This window comes from Copidosoma floridanum, unplaced genomic scaffold (genome assembly GCF_036245765.1).
Source record: "Copidosoma floridanum isolate Cflo_tuat_1 unplaced genomic scaffold, Cflo_Japanese_pri ptg000032l, whole genome shotgun sequence".
Classification (NCBI taxonomy): Eukaryota; Metazoa; Arthropoda; class Insecta; order Hymenoptera; family Encyrtidae; genus Copidosoma; species Copidosoma floridanum.
The window spans coordinates 4,778,898-4,798,279 of NW_028321909.1; the positions used below are offsets into that span (position 1 = coordinate 4,778,898).

Here is a 19,382-nt window from a genome sequence, read left to right on the forward strand (position 1 = left end):
AAAAGTTGAAATATGAATGCAATACACATGCATACAACCATGAACATACATACAAACTTTTCTTTTCATTTGTTAAATTATGTTTTACGTGACCAGAAATTTGCTGTGCTACTGTAATTATCATTAAACTGAAGAAAACTCGATGAAACAAGTTATCTTTAAAACTAATTATCATATCTTTTCAACTATGCCTTAACGATGCCTCTTCCGTCATAAGCTATCGACGTCAAGTATACTCTTGGACGTTGACTCATTAAAATTAGTGATTTTTAGTTGTTCAAACGTTAGACTATGCTTATTGCTCAGTATATTGTGGAAAGAATAAAAGTATCTACAAGAAATTGAGTGCGGTTAGTGCTGTGACGACGTAAAAAGTTTTTCTCCTGAACTATTGTTTATTTTGGAATAATAAGGTAAAACATTTTTTTTTAAATAATAATAATCCTGCACTGTAAGAAAACGTCCATAGTGACTATACTTTCAGTAAGCATGTAATAAGATCCTTCATGCAACTATTCTATCAGGTAGAGCAGTACAGTGATGCGAGAGCAGTTTAATTTGGCTTTCTCATTATTTAAAACTTGGTAAATGTTTTGATGGGGAATACTTTGATGGTTCACCAGTTAAACTGAAATAGCTTTTTTACGCAAATAGTTAAACAAAACATTCATGATTATGAATAAGATTTATTTCTGTGTGAACGTAATCAAATTTTCAGTTTTACTTGAGTAATTTTAAATACTTAAATTTGGTAGATAACTTTGTCCTCTGACTAAATCGTGATGGTTTACAAAAAAAAAAAAAAAAACGACTTTCACGGTTACAATCATTTGTCTTTCTGAATTTAAGTTTTAACTCCAAATGATTGAGAGAAGATAACTTTATTTATAAACAGAACTTGTCCGTATTTCAGTGAATTTCTATGCAATTCTCAATTAGATAGATGAGATTTAAACGTGTGTTACGTATGAACATCATAGTTTTCAATAATGAAACTTGTACACGTACTTCTATTGTCTTTGAGTAAAATTGTCTACGCGTGATCCAACTTATTTTTTCATATGCACACATACATATGTAAGTATCAGAGTCTGATTGAGTGCTTTGATAAACTGAATACCGTTAGAGATTGACCGTCACGTTACAGTATTGCTTGTGTAGCTTTTTTTCGACTGTTGGTCAAACAGTACATGTCATATCTATATGTCAAACAGTACATGTCATCTAATCTCGTGACGGACAATTTCCTGCGGTATTTAGTATATCGAAGCACTGAACTAGACCCCTACTACTTAGTGTTATCACACGTCTAGTATTATCAAAACTGCTTCGGACTAAGGCCATTACATTAAGTAATTATTACTAAATATGTATGTACATGTTGGTATGCACGGCATTTCCCGAAAATGTTTCAGGAAAACAAAAGCGAGAAATTGAGTTTATGAGGAACCGAAATACTTTCTAATAATTTTTTATTTTTTGATATTTTTAGACACGACTGATACTCAAGAGTGCCTTATATTTTGCCATAGCAAAAAGTGTAAGTACCTTTAAAACTAATTTTTTTTGTGTAAAAAAAGTTTTGGTACAAAAAATTTGCAATCGTGGACCTCAGCGTCGGGGTGTATGTATGTATATAGGCGTAATCAAGTTTTTTAATTAACTCATGCAGTTTTTGTCGGATTGGGCTGAAATTTGACAAATAGCTTCGTCTTTTATGTCTTACGTGATGGTTTAAAATCTGTGAGTTTTCCTCTTTTAGAAAAAAATGGCAGTCGTTTAAAGATGGCACTTTCAGTGAAAAAAAAATAGTTTTTTGGCTATGACTTTATAACGTGATATTTTTGAGGTTTGCTGTGCTTCTAGATATAATTAAAATACAACTTTTTTATATTTGACGTTTTTGTCTAGGATATAACCCAAGCGTTTTGTGAGCAAAAAAATGCTCAAAAATCGCAAAAAACGTAGTTTTTCTCTATCTAAGTTATTTGTTTTGTACTTTAAATTATGATATTAAACGTAAAAGTTGTAGATCTTATTAACATACAACTTTTTTGTGTGAAACATTTTTACCTAGGATATAACCCACACGTTCTGTGAGTCGAAAAGTGCTCGTAAAATGAATAAAAAGTCGTTTTCTCCTATCCAACTTTTTTGTTTTGCACTTGAGATAATAAATTAAACGTGATAGTTGAAGATCTTGTCAAAATACAACTTTTTTGTATTTAATATATTTAATTATAATTTTAAATTTGTGCTCTAAATTGCCAAAATACCGAAAAATTGTAAATTTATCGTTTTCCCCTAAGTAACTTACTCGTTTTTTTTTACGTTTCAGATTATAAAGTTAATGTAAAACTCATGGATCGTGAAAAAATAAAACTTTTTTTAAACTAAAATTTATGTCCGTAAGATAAAATTAACGTCATCCATCGCAAAAAACGATATAATACTATCATGTTCAGAATACATACGATTGACACTCAATGCAAAGTTAAGGGCGATAATCATTATCTTCTAAGGCTTTCTTTTTTTCATCCCGTAGGAATGTGTACATTTTTTTACCAACCCTACACCGAACAGTACCAACTTTTAAACTTTTTACGCAGTTTTTGCATAAATTTAGCCCCTTGTTTTTTTTAGAATGCTATCAGTTTGAAATCGATCAAACTGTCTCGTCACTAAAAAATATAGAAAAGCTATTACTAGTTGTTCATTTATGATTTCAAATTGAAAACAATTTCCGAAAATACTATTAAATCGAAATTCGTTAAAATAAAATTTTGTACAGTTATCAACTTGAACTCAAAAAATTCCCTGAAACCGTTTTTAAAAACAGCTGTTAATATTGATAAACCCATTGTATATGATTGTTTATCTTTTTACATCCAAGTTCTCACTCTAATTCTACTATATTCTCTTTTTCAAGTCCAATCAAATAAATATATAAAAAAAGCAGTAGATTAGAAAACGATTATTTTCGTGCAAAATAAATTTTTTAAACTTTCATTTGAGGTAAAGTACCCAATTGTGGTCCCCTAAATGTTGAGGTCAGCAATACAATAAATATTACACACACAAAACACCGATAGTATGCAAAAGTTATTTGTTTAATTCATTTTAAATGCCTTTTGAATGAAACTTTACAAAATTTACTTAAAATTTTTGCTCATTTATTTAATAATTAGCTTTTAAAAATATGACCTTTAAGACCATATTTTTGAGACTAGACGTCGAAGTACCCCAGTTGTTGGACCATGCATATTCCATGGCAAAGACCTTGCGTACCCCAATTATTGGACCACTGTGTGTTTTCGTATTATTTACGCAGAGCAAGTATGTTATGAGCTTTTTATGAAGATTTAGTAATTTATATTTACTATTATAGCCTTTTATTGAAAATTTATTAAAGTTATGATATCACAGTAAAATTTTAATGTTACAAAATATACCTAGATTCAATAGGTCTAGGTTCAATTTTAAAAAATGAACACTTAGGTATACAGTTACAAGAAGTTCTCGTGATACATTTGGAAATTAACTATCAGATTTTATATCGTACTGCAAATCATTAATCAGTTTTTGAATATCTTTAAGTTTCATTTCAAATCTAAATTTATCATCTTCAATCTTCTTTTTCTCTTCGATCAAACCTCTTTTAGTTTCAATAATTTCTTCTTTTTTTATTTTTTCTGCAATAACTTTTATTTTTTCTCTAAAGCCTTTGATAACATCTTTTGAATCCATTTCTGTCTAAAAATATAAGTACCTCTGTGAAAAACAGTAAGGAAAATTGAAAGTGTGCATGCATCTTTTTAACTTTTATCATCAATAAAGGCTTGAATTTAATGAAAACTTAAAAGCATTAGCAACTTTTTCATAAGTAGGGTTATGTGAATCTGTTTATATTAAGTAATCGTACAACAATCATCACTGAGTCAATTGTGTGATTGAGACGGTAAATTATACTTACAGTAGCACTTTAAAACTGATTTACTGACGATTAAATCATTGTAACCAGCAAACTAAAAAAAAATACACTCTCACAATTGAGGTACTTCGCTTGAACAGTGGGACTGAGCAAAAGGGCCGGTAATTATGGACCGTTGTAATTGCGGGCCAAAAACTGGGGTACATTCACCATAAGGACACCTTTTGATGGACCATCGAAATTTTTAATGAAATTCTATTTTTTCAATTTTTAATTCGTAATACGTCAAATCCTTAAACTATAAGCTTTCGGATCATATGAAAAACATTCCACAAAACATAATACAAAATTTTAAACCTGTATTTCAAAGTTGACGAAAAGCGCATTAACACCTGCACAACTTAACCGACTTGCTATACGCACTGCATATGACGATAATAAATACGTTGAACAAAATGCTAATTTTATGATAATCGGGAGAAAATTTTTTTAATTCTTTGCTCAATGCCTTATGTTTTGATTTCCTATTAACTTACAGGCATTAAACTTGATTAACAATTATTTATTAACGGTTAATTCAGATATGGACCATTAACTGAGGTAAGGGGACCACAATTGGGTACTTTTCACTAATAGTCAACGAATTTTCTTTGTTAACATTTTTTTCGTACTGAACTTTTTAAAAGTACTGCCAATAAATTATTTAAACTTGAAATATTTTTTAAAGACTAACTTTTTTATAATTTCTCGAGTTGCGATTATTTTTCGAAAACATAATTCATTCCGTCATTGTATCTCTCTATATCCCAGGTAGAATAGTACATGGTTCTTGATATTGTAACGAGAGAAAAATTTATTTCCAAACTAACCAATTTTTTTTCTTTAATTACAGCATAATTTTCAGCTCCTAAGTAAGCAGGCAACAGAAAAAATTATAACCAAATCACGAACTAGTGACCTGTTTCCATTTTCTTGGTTGCAAAAATGGATTGCAAAAATAACTCTAACGACAAGCAGAATAAGTCTAGTTCTGAAAACCCTGAAAGTCATAACAGAAAACCGTTGATCAAAACTTTTTATTGTTATCGTTGCCAGAGACACATGAGGGATGATTTGACAAATAAAGTGAATCATAAGTGTACATCTGGATCTAAAAAAAATAAATCTTTCGACGGTGAATGAGCCTGTCAGTCGATAAAATCATGTTAGCCACTATCACGTCAAATGATTGTCTTCCAAAATACTTTTGTTATTAAATTTTTATTTTGGTGAATGGTTGTAATAATTTAATAAAAGATTAAATAGCTACAAAAAAAAAAGAAATTACTAAAATTTATTTTTTTATTTTAACCAATTTTTAATGTCCAAAAATTATTCTAAAATTTAGATGCGATGTTTAGTTATAAATAACATATATTGAGATATTGCATGTGAACCTATCAGAGATACTTTTTATGTTTCAATACAACAATATTAAATATCTCATTTTGTTCACTTTACTTATAATCCACCCAAATCCTGATGAATTTCTGATCTTCCGCTAAATAACTTATTATACAATATAATTTCAATGCTATAAAACATCTTAATAAATTTTTTTTTTTTATTTACATAATTAACTCTCAATCAACGTTCTTTTCAAATGCTCAATCAAATTCAGGGATGAAAAATTATCGAGAACAGCATAATTATTTTTTCTTTATTGACATAATGCTATTTTACTGTAATGATTTGTCCTGTCAGCGTTTTAGTGAGTTTATTTTAAACATTTTTTTTACTTAAATAAACGTGTTTTGAATAGTTTGGTAAGAAAAAAAAAAAAAAAAACTTGCCCCTGTCAGTACGTAGTAATTTAGTATTTTTTTGTTATTTTAATTTTTCGACTTTTAATAAAAATACTATTTTAAGGACAATCATGGAATTGATCATAGTTACATAAGATATAATAAAACGAAAATGGGGAAAATACAGAGTCATAGAAAAGTCTGTTACAGAGACGAATGAAAATAAATAGTTGAGGCATTAAAACTAATGGAAATTATAAATTGGAGGTTCTAAGAAGCAAACAGATAAATAAAAATATATATATATATATTGGAAGGTGGCAAAAGATACAAATAACGATCGAAAGAGTGATAAAAAGATGAATAGTATAAATTCAATAATAAAGATACGTATAGCATTCGAGACAAAAACTGACAGATGGTGATTTATTTCCAATGCTATAAAGGAGAAGATACAAAAAAATTATAGTGATTACATATACATTCATTAGTTGCTGTATATACCTACTTCTGGTGTTAGCACATAAAAGCATGTTCGCATTGCTCGAAACCGACTTTTCTCGACAGCAAAAATACAAATGAAAAACAAAAAAGAAAAAAATCAACGCTCACTACATTATCGTTCCGGACCGCGGTGTATGTACTGTATGCCGGTCTTCAAGATTCTCCATACCAAATTCTCTATCGTACCAAACGCGATGATGTCGTTTCTGTTTTAGCCAACAGCAACTCCCACATAGTCATCCACCCGCAACCTCCACCAGATGCCAGCATCTCTCGAGGGGTAGCAGAGACGCCGGGCGCCTCCAACACTTTAGTGACCAACTTCCTCCGTCACCCGCAAGGGTCGCCCCGTTGTGTGTCACACACATCCAACGACCGGCGCGACGCCTATCGTATACACCCTCAATTTGTCTCTTTCTTTCGTTCTTTCGGTCGCACTAACAGGGGCATACGTGCGTGGAAAAAAAACAACAAAAAAAAAAAAAAAAAAAACAGAGAGCCATGTAAGGCAGGAGAGTCGGTGTGTAGTTGAAAAGGCACTTAAGCACGAAAGGGGAGAGCGGGGGAGGAGAAGGAAAAATAATGAAAAAGGCTCTCCCTCTCTGTTCCTCTTGACTGCACCGTACAGCCGTGCTCTGGTGGGGGTGCAACGAACCCTCTCTTTCTTTCCATATCATTTTCCACCGAAGAGGGAGAGAGAGAAAGAGAGAGGGGGTGAGTGGAAGGAGTATACCCACGTACAGCGCGCATAGTCGTAATAGCAGTGAAGATTCAAGAGAGGGTCTTTAACGGCACATGCTGTCGCCGATGGAGAAAGCAAGTGTGTGAGTGTGTATACATGTGCGCGCGCTCGCTCGTTGTTTATATAGGGGGAGAGCAGTAGAAGCAGCCACAGCAGCGGTAGAAGTAGTAGCGCTGCCAGGGACTCTCCCTCCGCCATCCGAGAAAAGTTCTCCCTACGTACATACACTTGCGTGGGTTTTTCTCTACTTGACACCCGTCACGGTCTTCTTCTTCTTCTTCATTACCATTGTCGCGTAAACGACGCCGAGAGAGAGAGAGAGAGAGAGAGACAAACTTTGTGTCTTTGGGGGCTCGTAGTGCGCGCCGTGTTGGGCTCTGTGTGCCGGGAATAGGGGTTAGACCTCCCTCTCGTGCGTTGTTTTGCAATATAAAACCAAAAAAGAAATAGAAAACAATTCACCAACACCAGTTGTCAGCGATTATAATGGCGACAGCGCCTGTCACCACCACCACCACCAATAACAACAACAACACCAGCAACAACAACAATAGTAACAACAGTAACAACAACAACAACAACAACAATAACCCAACTACTGCAGCATCAGTGGCTGTATCTTCGGCTTCCTCCTCGTCCGAAACTCCACCTCTGCTCGACCCAGAGATCCTCGACTTCAAGAGCCGCAGCATCGAGCAGGTTGTCCTGCCGCTCGTCTCCAAGGTAAGAGGCACAAGCTCTTCTCCCTTCCTCTCTCTCTCTCACTGTATACGCGCTTGCTTGCTTATCACCACCACTTCATTCATCACGCGCTGCAACGAGCACCTCTTCACTTTCAAACGGAAATCCATTGTGCACCTGTACCTACTCTGGTCTTTTCTCTCAAGCGGTGCTGTTTGCGTGTGCCTGAGATGTACTTCGATTCGGTCGCGGCGAAGCCACTCTTCCTCGTATTTCCCTCCCTCCCTCCCTCTCGGTCTCTCGAGCTTTTGCGCCTTTATTATGTAGCTCCATTCGTATACGTGTAACCACAAGTGTCGCATTAACGAGTAATCGCATGCAATCTGGGGTAAAGAAAAAGAAAAAGAAGAAAGAAGAAAGAAAAAAAAAAAAAAGATCTCGCTCCAAAAATACACGCGAGCGTATGTGTGTACGGTATGACGTGCTTGCAAGCTCTCGGCCGCACGCCGCAGTTTCGGGCTGTTGCGGCACACGTGCATACGCGCTATACCCATCACCACCACCACTACCACACAGCTCACTCGCGCCCGCCAACGACCGAGAATTCGTACCTATATACATTACGTCCGTGTGTCACATCCACGTATAAGCGCGGCCACGAGGTGCGCGTAGTACCTCTCTCGGTGTATAATCTCGTTAATCAGAAGGGTGGAAGGGGGGGGGAGTAGAGGGACCAGCTGCTCGCTATACACACATCCAGATATAAAGGGGATGTACACGAGTTGGCTTAGTCGATACATACGTACGGGTGTGTGCGTGTATATATACGTATGTAGTATACTTGCTGAGGCTGCGATACGAGTACGCGCATCCGAACGGGAGAGAGAAATAACTTGGCCGACTGCCGAAAATCGCCAAAGATCCGCTATATAACATCCAAGAATATATGTATATACCAAGGAACGAATTGGGACTGGAGAGAGATAGAGATCTTCTGCCCGAAATAGCGCGCTCTTTTTTTTTTTTTTTTTCTTTTTTTTTTTTTTTTTTTTCTTGCGTCTCATCATCATCATAATTATTATAGTTATTATAATTATTATTATTATTATTACTATTATTATTAGTTTTGTTATTCCTGACTCGTTGGTCGTGTAACCGTTTTCTCTGTAACAGTGCACTATTCCAGCGCACCGCCCCCGTACATGTGCTCGGCACGTAAAAACTCACGCACGCAATGAATACACGAGAGAGATCGATCTTTTTTTCTCTATTATTATTCCTCTGTACTCGCTGCCCTGCTGCTACATTATATGCTCGTTCTAGTTACGAGAACAACGAGGTTTAGGGGGGGGGAAGGATAGCACGCGTAGGTGTATGATTTTTTTTTCCTTCTCCTCCCCCCAACCCACTCTGTTCTCGTACACTCGAGCGCGCGACACGTGCTTTCTATATGACTATACCATTGTTCTGTCACTTGCACTCGACGGCTGTCGCTGTTTCTGTTTTCCGTGTGGCTTTTGTTATTGTTGTTGTTATCGGCTTTTAATAAATTTTTTAATGCCAACAGCGTGTTTGCACAGTGGCTACTGCTGCAAAGTATCGTTTATCGATAATATAATAAGTTCGCGATGTCTTTTTTTCTTTTTTTTTTTCTCCTCTTTTGTTCCAATATCAATACGCGAGCACGTACAGACTGAATCTGTTTTGTTCTGGAATAATCACGGCCCCAGGGGAAGTAGGTTTCGACGCAACTTACATTCCTTCTTGAGGCAAATTGGACATTGGGACGTGCACACATCATCGCTCGTGCGAAGGTGCTGTTGCGGGCATTCCTCCCTCCCACATCATCCACCGGTGAGATTAATTACCCCTATATGTTCGAGCAATGCCCCAACCAGATCACGTTACAGTTGTCGTGCTGATTACCGCATTGGGCTTTGATTCTTCACGAGAGTTTTTGGCTATCTTTTTTTCGCTGGAAGATGCCCAGCGATAGATTTGGAGTGTGGGGGGTGACGTGAGGCGATCGATGAGCGACGATGCCCTTATTATATTTATGCAGAAACGTGATATGTATTGGGTAGGCGGGGCACGTGAGACATCAGCGCTCTCGGGGCTTCCGACATAATTCCACGATGATGAGGGAAAAGAAAGGTTTCTTCTCACGAGGAGGGGAGAGATCGGCTTATAAAGAGATGCGTTTATGTATTACCCAAGTAAGTATTGAGTCGGTAGTGCATGGATGAAAACGTCGTCCGAGAGCGTATCCTCAAGTGGAGGAATGTTAGGACAGAACAACTTCTCAAGTGTTTTGATGCATGTCGTTTGGCTTGAGGTTGTTGCAGAGATAGGGATTACATTATTATTTTTTAGATCCAAATGTATTGAAGCATACGTTTAAAGCGGGTATTCGCAAATTCCACCTTTCGTTTTTTCGCCTTTGTTACATCAATTTTTGTTGGTCAAAACCGTACGGTTCGATAGAGTTAGAGAAATAGTAAATTAGGAATCGATTTGATCAATTACTTAACGCCCATCAACATTGCTGGGTTGTATTTTTTATGAACATCGCGTAGACGTGGTACACAATTTTCAATATTAGACCTCGTTGACACCATATGTAGGTTAAATCGATACATAGAACGTGTTTGATGATATCCCGAGATGATTAAGCAATAAAGAATTTTTGGATTGTGGTGGTAACCCGAAAAAATTTGAATAGGCTAATATATACCACCGTTCCCTTTCAGCAATCAAGTCAAAAGAAACCGGCAAAGACGAAAAAAAGAACAGCCTCAAAGGCGCTCTTAAAAATCCAGTCAACGAGTGTAGCTACTCGTAGATACTTCTCTGCTTGGTAAGTCCCCCATGCACACCCACCATCATCCGACGGTGCAATTACTCCTCATCCTTAAAGAATAAAGTAAACCGTATGTATATAAATATTCATCTCCTTTCGGCCGGCAACCCCTTAAGACTTGCTTCGTCCCCTCCGAGGCCCAAGAGTATCTTTTTGACATGTTCCTGTATGTGTGCAATTTTTACAGGCTGCGTTACTTGTCATCACAGGACATGGACGCTTGCTCTGCTTACATTCAAAGAAAAAATTCCTTCAACGACTTGTGATTTTGCGCAAGTACATGTGTGTTTGGAAGGGGTGGATTGAGATGGTGGATCGGAGTGACTTGAAAATTTACGGAGAGGCAAAGTTTAAGACCCAAAGTTTAAGGCATTTGACACAGAGAAGAAGGAACTGGCTGAGCAACGGGATCTCTATTAGAGGTGACGGGTAACTCCTGGTTTGAGTTTGACGTTTTTCTTTTTGTTCTATTCAACGGGTAGTTTATAGGGCTAAGGTGTGGTTACGAGGAATAAAAGTATTTCAGTGATAGTTTGACTTCTAGCTGTGGAGTTGTGAGGATTTTTAGTAGTCAGTAATTGGTATGGGGTTTGAGCAGCATAAATTAACATAAGAGGAACTGCATACTGCACCATCTTTTGTGTTTATACTTTTTTTTTAAATTTTTTTTTTTTTTTTGGTAATCCAACAGGCGTTACAAATAGTTACGTCTATAATAAGTAAGAAAGACAATAACATTTAAATCACGAATAAACGTAATCGAGTGACAAAAACACAGCCTGGTCTATTTCTACGGACATAACTCTATTTCTGCACCTATCCATCATCCCACGAAATTTCATTACAGAGACGAGAAGTTGTCCCACATTCCACGCGTCCATAAATTCCCTTTTCGCACTGGTCTCCTCAACTCCTCTTTCTCTCTCCAGAAATATTTGTCTAATGCAGATGCACACGCGTACAAGATCTGCACGGTATCGAGCAAAAAAACATCGATTCTCATCACTTTGAACTACTTTTTTTTCACGACGCGTCACTAGTGCCTATATACAATATCCTCTTCTTTCCTGTACAGACAAATAGGTCTTTGGACGCAACGATCGAACGCGTTAGCCAAACTTGGCAGGGATCTGAAAAATTCAGATGACTCAAGAGCAAGTTGCTTCGACCTATTTCCACGATAAAAGTCAAGGCTAGATATTTCCTGCTGAGGTACCCTTTTAACGACACTAGCAAAAGTTGTTCGATTTGATCTTTTTTTTGATCCACGTGCTGATTGTTTACAAGAGTTCCAATCCCACGGTGACGAAAACAAATTGTGAATCAGCAATGTTGGCTGAAAGTTTCCAACTTCCACTATTTGTGTATAATCAAGCAAAACCATCGACAGCTGCGGAATCGCGGTTCGGAGAAACACGGATGACTTGAACAAACATTTATTTAGCGAGCCACCTGAAGCATTAAATGTGATAACGTAACTTCAGGTGTACGTGCATGTGCAGGCTGATTCGAAATTATTCACAATTACGTCGACGCATACATTAGTTTTCAGCGCGTACTCCAACTATTAAGTATATAGTTCCAAACGATTGTTGAAATTTGCAACTGTCGGGTGTTTCATTAAGACGCCGAGGGTTTTGTTGGATGGACAAGCCGAGCAGTCGTTGATAACAGTTTAACTCTAAGAGCTAAATACGTTTCTCGTTGTAACGAGGCTATCTATATGATGTATTAGTTAAAACATTGTTGATTTGCGATTGTTTTGAGAAGATACAAACTTTTGTGGTGTGTTAAAATAAAAAAAAAAACAATTAAAAATCTGATCAGAGTTCGCAGAAGTATAAAACGTTTAATAGGCTGACTTCCTTCCTTCGATAGCTTCCTTCCCGATGATTAATATATCCATTACCCAATTTTTTTTCACCATCGAGATTTCTTGAATTCTTAAAAATCTTGGCACATCTTACATTGTACTTGATTTTGTTTCAATACAATTTAACAAGAACGTTTCCTCTTTAAAAATTAATACAAATCCGCCAGCACCCAAAGAGAAACATTTCCGTACGTACGTACGTGCGCCAGGACACGTACGCCTCGCCGATACGTGTGTACATATGTTTGGATTTTGATACGATCTTCAATGGAGTGACAAACTCATGCACGACAAAACTCATTGTTTTCGCATTGAAACCGCGGAGAGTTTTTGTAACAAGTTATCCGATATTTTTTAGGTGGACATCAATACTTTTTATTCAGGTACTGTAAAAGGGATAACCTAAACATGAAAATTGTATCGTAAAAAAAAAATAATAATAATTACTATAGAGTTATTCAAAACGTGCATCGAAAAACTTTTGGTGAAAAGCGAGTATAGTGGGTAAATATTCGTCTGCCCTGTGAGACACAAAAGTAGATAAATGCCGTGTATGGTAAGACACGCATACAGTCTAGCGTACATTGATGCGCAGCCTACACTACTTACATTTTTTACGAGAAAATTTATAGAAGAAACTTTTCTGCCAAACCTCTTTTCATACTTCATTAACATTTCTTTAGTTGTTTCAGTTGCCCACTGTTGGTCATAAGAGTTTTATATCTGTTCATTTTTGCAATATTATCGCTCCCTTAGTAAAATATTTTGATTGCTCATTACGCCAACTATCCGTTGGCAATGACTCGATATTTTTCCAACATTTAGAATCCCGCCATCAGAAAACGTCAAATCACAACTTGTTCGAGCAACCTCCCTAAAATCACGTCGGTGGAGTTAAGCACTTGTCAAAGCATTGCGTCTGACCTTACCCCAAGTCTCTTTATTCAATCGGTGAACTCTCCCGTATTAATCCTCCAACACTTTTTAAAAAAAAGTCGACATGACTGGATGAAAATTACCGAGTCCTGAGTTACCATATCCCTAAGAAAGATGAAGAGAGAAAGGTAGAGACATGCATATAAATAGGCGGTTTCCATTGATATGCTGGTCCCGTATTTCACGCCCCGGCACTTACCCAGTCTACACTCCACAGTCACGCGTGACTGAGAAAGAAAAAAAGCCACGAGTACTATTCATCGTCCAAAGTATTAGTGCGTGGATGCGTGGGTACAAAGAGTTAATACGAGTGGCTGATATCTCGTGCGTTACAATACCTATAATTTGATAGGCAGCAGTGATAGTGACGGTGGTGTTTCATTTTATTTTGGAGCTTGCGATCCCTGCAAATTTTTTTTTTTTTTTTTCAAAAAAGGGTCAAAACATCACCAAGTTCGATGATTACTTAACGCTCTCTAATGAAATACACAGTTACAATTCTAACAGACAGTAAGATAAAACAGTTATGACATCTATCAACCATACTATCTGATAATGAATCCAAAGAAAATATGTGGACAAAAAGTGATGAGTAGTTCCTGAATTTTCTCTTGATGTGAGCTCGATAATTGGCGTAAGATTCACTTGAAATTAGCGATTTTTACACTTCGTTTCCTCTTCAAGTTGACATTGTTAATATTTTGTTTTATCAATTAAGCAGAAAAATCAGGGGTCAAACATGTCAATGAGAAAAGTTAACCTTACCAATTTTTTTCATAATCACGATTCAGCTGCAAAATGTGATAAAACATTTTTTTCTTGTGGCGGGTGGAAAAACTGTGCACCCTTGAATCACGCAACACCCTTATATATTTTTTCGTAATTCTTTGTCTCAATGTCTCTCTCTCTCTCGCTTTCTCGTAAGACATTTTTTAAAAATACCTCAAGTTCAGCAAAATACACGATAACGCGAGACTTTTGTGTTGAGAAACCACACCTTAATATTTACTGTATTCAAGTGCAGTGGTCCCACGATAAAAAAATACTAACCATAATAGAGTGAGACTTTGAACTTAAAAAAATGCATCTCTCTCTTTTGTTCGTCGTTGGTGCAGAGGATGCAATTATAGTAGTCCTACCACTGGCGCCAGTTCAAAAGATCAGCGCTAATGATTTCACCACCTTTTGGATGGTCAACTTTGAGGGAGAATAAGAAACAAGAAAGAAAAAAAAGAAGGAAAAAAGGGGCCTCCGTAGGATCTGTGAAAGAGCTTTGAAGACTGTATCTTCTCCTTTTCTTCCTGCATACTTGATTTTTATTTGCACATGGGAAAGGGCTTTGCTATCATTAAAAGTAGATTTTTCTTTCACGTGAATAAATTATGGTGCACGTTCCTAACTATGGTGCAGTCGTTGAATAGTAACGTGGATGAATGGATTTAAGAATATGAATAAAGATTAGAAGTGTACCAAATACTGTAGTCCAATGTTTTTTTAACTTTTAATCGGTTTGTGTGCTTGGACAGACTTAGTTAAACTTGGGGCCCACAATCGGACTTTTTTAAATGATAAATCATTATTTCTAAGGTAAGGTATCCATTTGTGTCATGTTTTATTTCAAAGGCATTAATTGGTTTTTCATTTAAATGTTTATCACGAGTAGATCCATACTTTTATCAATATAATAGCCTCAAAAGGGTTTATAGCTTTTGTAATATCTTTTCTCTCGATTTTCTTCTATATTTAGAATCATGGCTATCAAAAAATATGAATTGAATTAAAGTACTAATTGGTAAAAATAACATGAAACGAGAATATAAGTAACATACAGTAAAAATTGTGTGTAAAGTTACATAACAATTCATGAATCTGACAAAACAAGTATGAAATATGTTGTAACAAACAAACGATGGTAATACGAGTAATAAAACAATTATCCAATCATTTATTCTGACATAATTCCTTATCTCAAAGAAAGCAAGAACACACGAATCACGTAAAGATAAAAAGTCAAACAGTTGTATTTACTTTGAGTTCAATTTTTTTATTTGCCCATATATTAACCAAAAGCTCCCTTGTTTTTTCATAACGATCACAGCCGTCAGTTCATCGATAGGTGAAAGGTTTGCAAAAACAAGTTCAAAATGTTTAACGCGAAAACCGTTTTCGTGCTCTGCTGTAAGTAAATCTGATAACTGTCTTTAACGATTAAATCAACTTGTAATTCGTAATACATAATTCGTTGGTAATCTTCTAATTTTACATCAACAGTAATCATAGCCAGTTTGGTTTCCAATGGATTGGCATATCCTCAATGCCATTGCCCTACGACCTTCGACTATAACCCTGTTTGTGGTGTTGATGGTGTGACTTATACAAATGTAGGAACGTTGGGTTGCCACAACAGCTGCAGAGGCACACGTAAGATTTTTATTTTAGTGAATTCGTAAGCAATTTTAGAGAGGGTTATGTTCAATGTTCTAAGTGAATCAATAATTTCTATCGAGTATCATCAAAAATATGTAGTAATTAACAATATACTAATCATTATATTTCAGTCGTTGGAATAGCACACAAAGGTGAGTGCGGAAAAAAATTGACTACTTTGTCTCAACCCGTCTATCACCAGCAATGGTACTGGCCGGCATTCTATCCATCATATTCATATTATCAACCATTCATTTACCTGTAAAAATTGTCAAGTCACATTTGAGTAATCCCGATGTACAATGTATAAAACTGTCTTACATTATTTTGCGTAATTAACTTTTTTATGAATAGTTCAAACGGTTGTTATTATTTTTGAACAATAATAATAAAAAAAATTGTTTATTACCTCAGTCAATAAAATACGGATAAAAATTGTCAATTTCCTCTAATTATTTAGTATTAACAGTTGTCCTCCCCATTACATGATGTTACATAATTTTTAAAAACAACAATAAATGCCAGTAAAAAGTGTAGCGAAATAAATATTGCTAATTACAAGAGTTAAATGAATTTTCACGTATTGAAACTACTGGGGTCTGTCTTGACTTGCAGTGCGTTTGTATGTTTTGACGTAATATTTATCAAATAAACTCTGAGGCATTTATTTTATTTCTAAGACTATCAGTGTATCACTTATAAAAATGGCTATAAATCACAAAAGCGAAAATTCAACCAATCTCACCCCAAGAGAAATTTTTTACAATTTTAAAAATACGACAGTCACTCGCAATTTCTAGAACTCGTTGGTACATTTGTTTCATTAACATTCTCTAAAAAGAAATGGTATTTCCAGACACTAAAGATATAAAGAAAATCAGGTCGTCATATAAGAAGAACTCAAGTTTCGACCTCGATAATGTAGTAGTCTCGATTACCGACAAAGGACACACAAGAACTACCCTGCAGCGAAACAAGATAAAAAGACAGCAGAAGAGAAAGACCAAAATAATATAGGGAATCGAAAAAATCCAAACGTCTCGCTATTACCGACCAGTGTGCAGCGAATAGACGCCAAGGAAATTGGCAACGGGCCTCGGGTCGTGCCAGACCGCAATGGAAACTTTCGTCGACGGCCAGATCGAAGCCGCACACGACCACTTGTTAGAGCCTTTTCCTCTCTCTTTCCTTCATGTGAGCTGTACACGCAACGAGTAACAGAGTCTCGCGCCTGATTACGTATTGACCTTCTCTACTTTGGTTTCGTCTACTTTTTCGATTCTTTTTCTTTTTGCTGGTTCTTTCGCACGTACCGTATATATTTGGCTGCGTTTCAGGAAACACTTTTTTCTACTATTTCTCAAAGTTTCAAGTTTCTCTTCTTCTATTGATCCCTGTATGACTGTGAATCGTAAATGCAGCTGTTCTTTTGTGAAATGAAGTCGTTGTCGTTTTAATACTTTTTTCATGTAAATACTTGGTGGAAGATATTGGAAGAATGATTTTCATTACACGCTACGGGACTTCATATAGCAAATGAAGGATTGTATTTAGAATTGCTTTGAGAAGTGAAATAAGAATGTTACTTTCACTTCATTATGATTCATATGATTTTGGGTGATAAGAGAAAACTACAATCGTACCTAATGACCAGCTCCTTTCCATGAGTTTCCTTTTGATTATTATTACCTTTTTACGAAGGACAAACGGTATTAGGCCTATTCTTACTGTTTCAAGTTTTAAGTTTGTACAAAATTTTAATAATAAATGATACTTTAATTATTAATATATTGATTAGTTCCAAAATATTGCAAGTAAATAATGTTACGCAGATAATTATCGAATCGAACTTTCCAGTTCACTCTTATCTTATGAACTTTACGATAAAACAAAAAAATCGATTTTGAAACTCGCAGAAATATACAAAAAGCACTGATTTCGAATTTTCTTATGAATCATTATATACAATCAATATCCACAAAAAGATATTGAAACGAGTAAATTAAGGTTTAAGAAAATCAAATCGCTAATCGACTGCGAAATTGAAAACCAAGGGATTACCAACTTGGCATTTCCGCCAAAAGCCGTGAGGTGATGCATAAAAGAGAGAACAAGGGTGGGTTTGTGTAAGGGAGCGGGAGGAAGGTGGTGACGTGGCCATTAAAGGCTCGTAAACACGGCCTTCTGAACAGGTCGTGTAAAGGTACTGTAGTATACCCGCAGCAAGTTGGCACAGCCAGTGCACAATCAATTACCATTGGGCATACCTTCGTTGCTTTTGCCACTGCGGCTCCCAAGTATCTTATCGATTGGCCCGCATTCAAATTATTGCTTATGAGACTTAGAGTGCACTCTAGTCCACATTAGCTCCATGAATTCTGGAATCATAGTTATTATTCAATTTTCCAGAAACACCGGGGCAATCATTGCTGGGGATTCGAGCGAAGGATGTGGCATGTGATTTATTATTCCATCTAGACTGGTTGGGGGTGAGTTTCTTCATTTTCAAGGAGAAGACGTGTAACGACGGGAATCAAAGGTAGCGTTAATGAGGGCGAATTGGAGGGTATCATTAGACTCGTGTAGCTCGAGCTCGGCTTGAGTAAGCTGATACGGGTGGTACTCTCTTGAGTTGGGTGTGTTCGTCCTTAATTGCTGTTGTTCGTACGTATGTGAGACGTGAAATTCGAGTTATTGGTGGTTAGGTACGACTGTTGGGATTAGATTTTACTCCTCCCAGAAAGTGATTAGGAATTGAAAGTATTTTTGGACAATTGTCTGGTCATACTTTTTGGAAAACAGCGTTAATAGATCTCGTAGATTTTGATTGATGTCTCAGAGTTGTTTTATCTTTTTAAGTGTAGTATTATTTCCATGCGATTTAAAGAAATATCTGCACTGGTACAATAGATTACTTTCAGTTAAAGAATGATTCATAAATAGTAACTCGAACATTTGGATCAACTGGAAACAAATATTTGTTGAAAGTTGAATGAAATCGTAATTGAAAATGAGCAGGTACTTTGATTTGGTTTTGTCATTATCTTTTTTTCACTTTTTTATAAAAATAAACGAGCATATCATTCATTAACTGTTAACGATCGAGTATTTTTTACTTACTCCTAACAAAGAATATTGGAATTAGAAAATATATATGGATGTTCGTGTTTTGACAGAAAGTAACCAGTGAGAATCTATTTCTAAATTTGATGAAAAGAATTTCCAAGTAAATTATGTAAGATTGTGCAAATAAGAATAGCTAAACTTATTGCTTGTACTAACATTAAAATAAAAATCAAATCTCAAAGAAATAGAATACTTTACAATATTAAACAATAGTATACCAGCTAGTCTTGGTAAGTCTGTGATGAAGAGTCTCATCCAACAAATAGTTTTAAGTGACTCGATTTTGTTGGGAAAATGAACGCCGATGGCTTTGTAACCACAATAGAAGAAGACAGCTTATGATTTACTTTCTCAGTTTGCTTCTTACCAAAGTTTCATTAATAGAGAGGCTTATGCTAACTTCGTACTTACTTACGGCTCGAAAATTTACGAAGAGCGCAATAGCCATTATATTTCACGGCATAACTAAATAAAAGTTGAAAAAGAAGTTTGACCAATTTTTTCATAGCACTTGCTAC

The 19,382-nt window shown here is 35.9% G+C and overlaps 1 protein-coding gene across 1 annotated transcript in view; it reads left to right on the forward strand.

Moving 5' to 3' along the window:
* The first annotated feature begins 7,089 nt into the window (after positions 1-7,089).
* alpha-Catr (alpha-catenin related) overlaps positions 7,090-19,382 on the forward strand; it is a 148,565-nt gene continuing 136,272 nt past the window's right edge. The window contains exon 1 of the mRNA XM_089597299.1: positions 7,090-7,684. Within this exon, the coding sequence (XP_089453425.1) occupies positions 7,448-7,684 (237 nt within the window). The 5' untranslated portion in view covers positions 7,090-7,447. The remainder of the gene's footprint in view (positions 7,685-19,382) is intronic.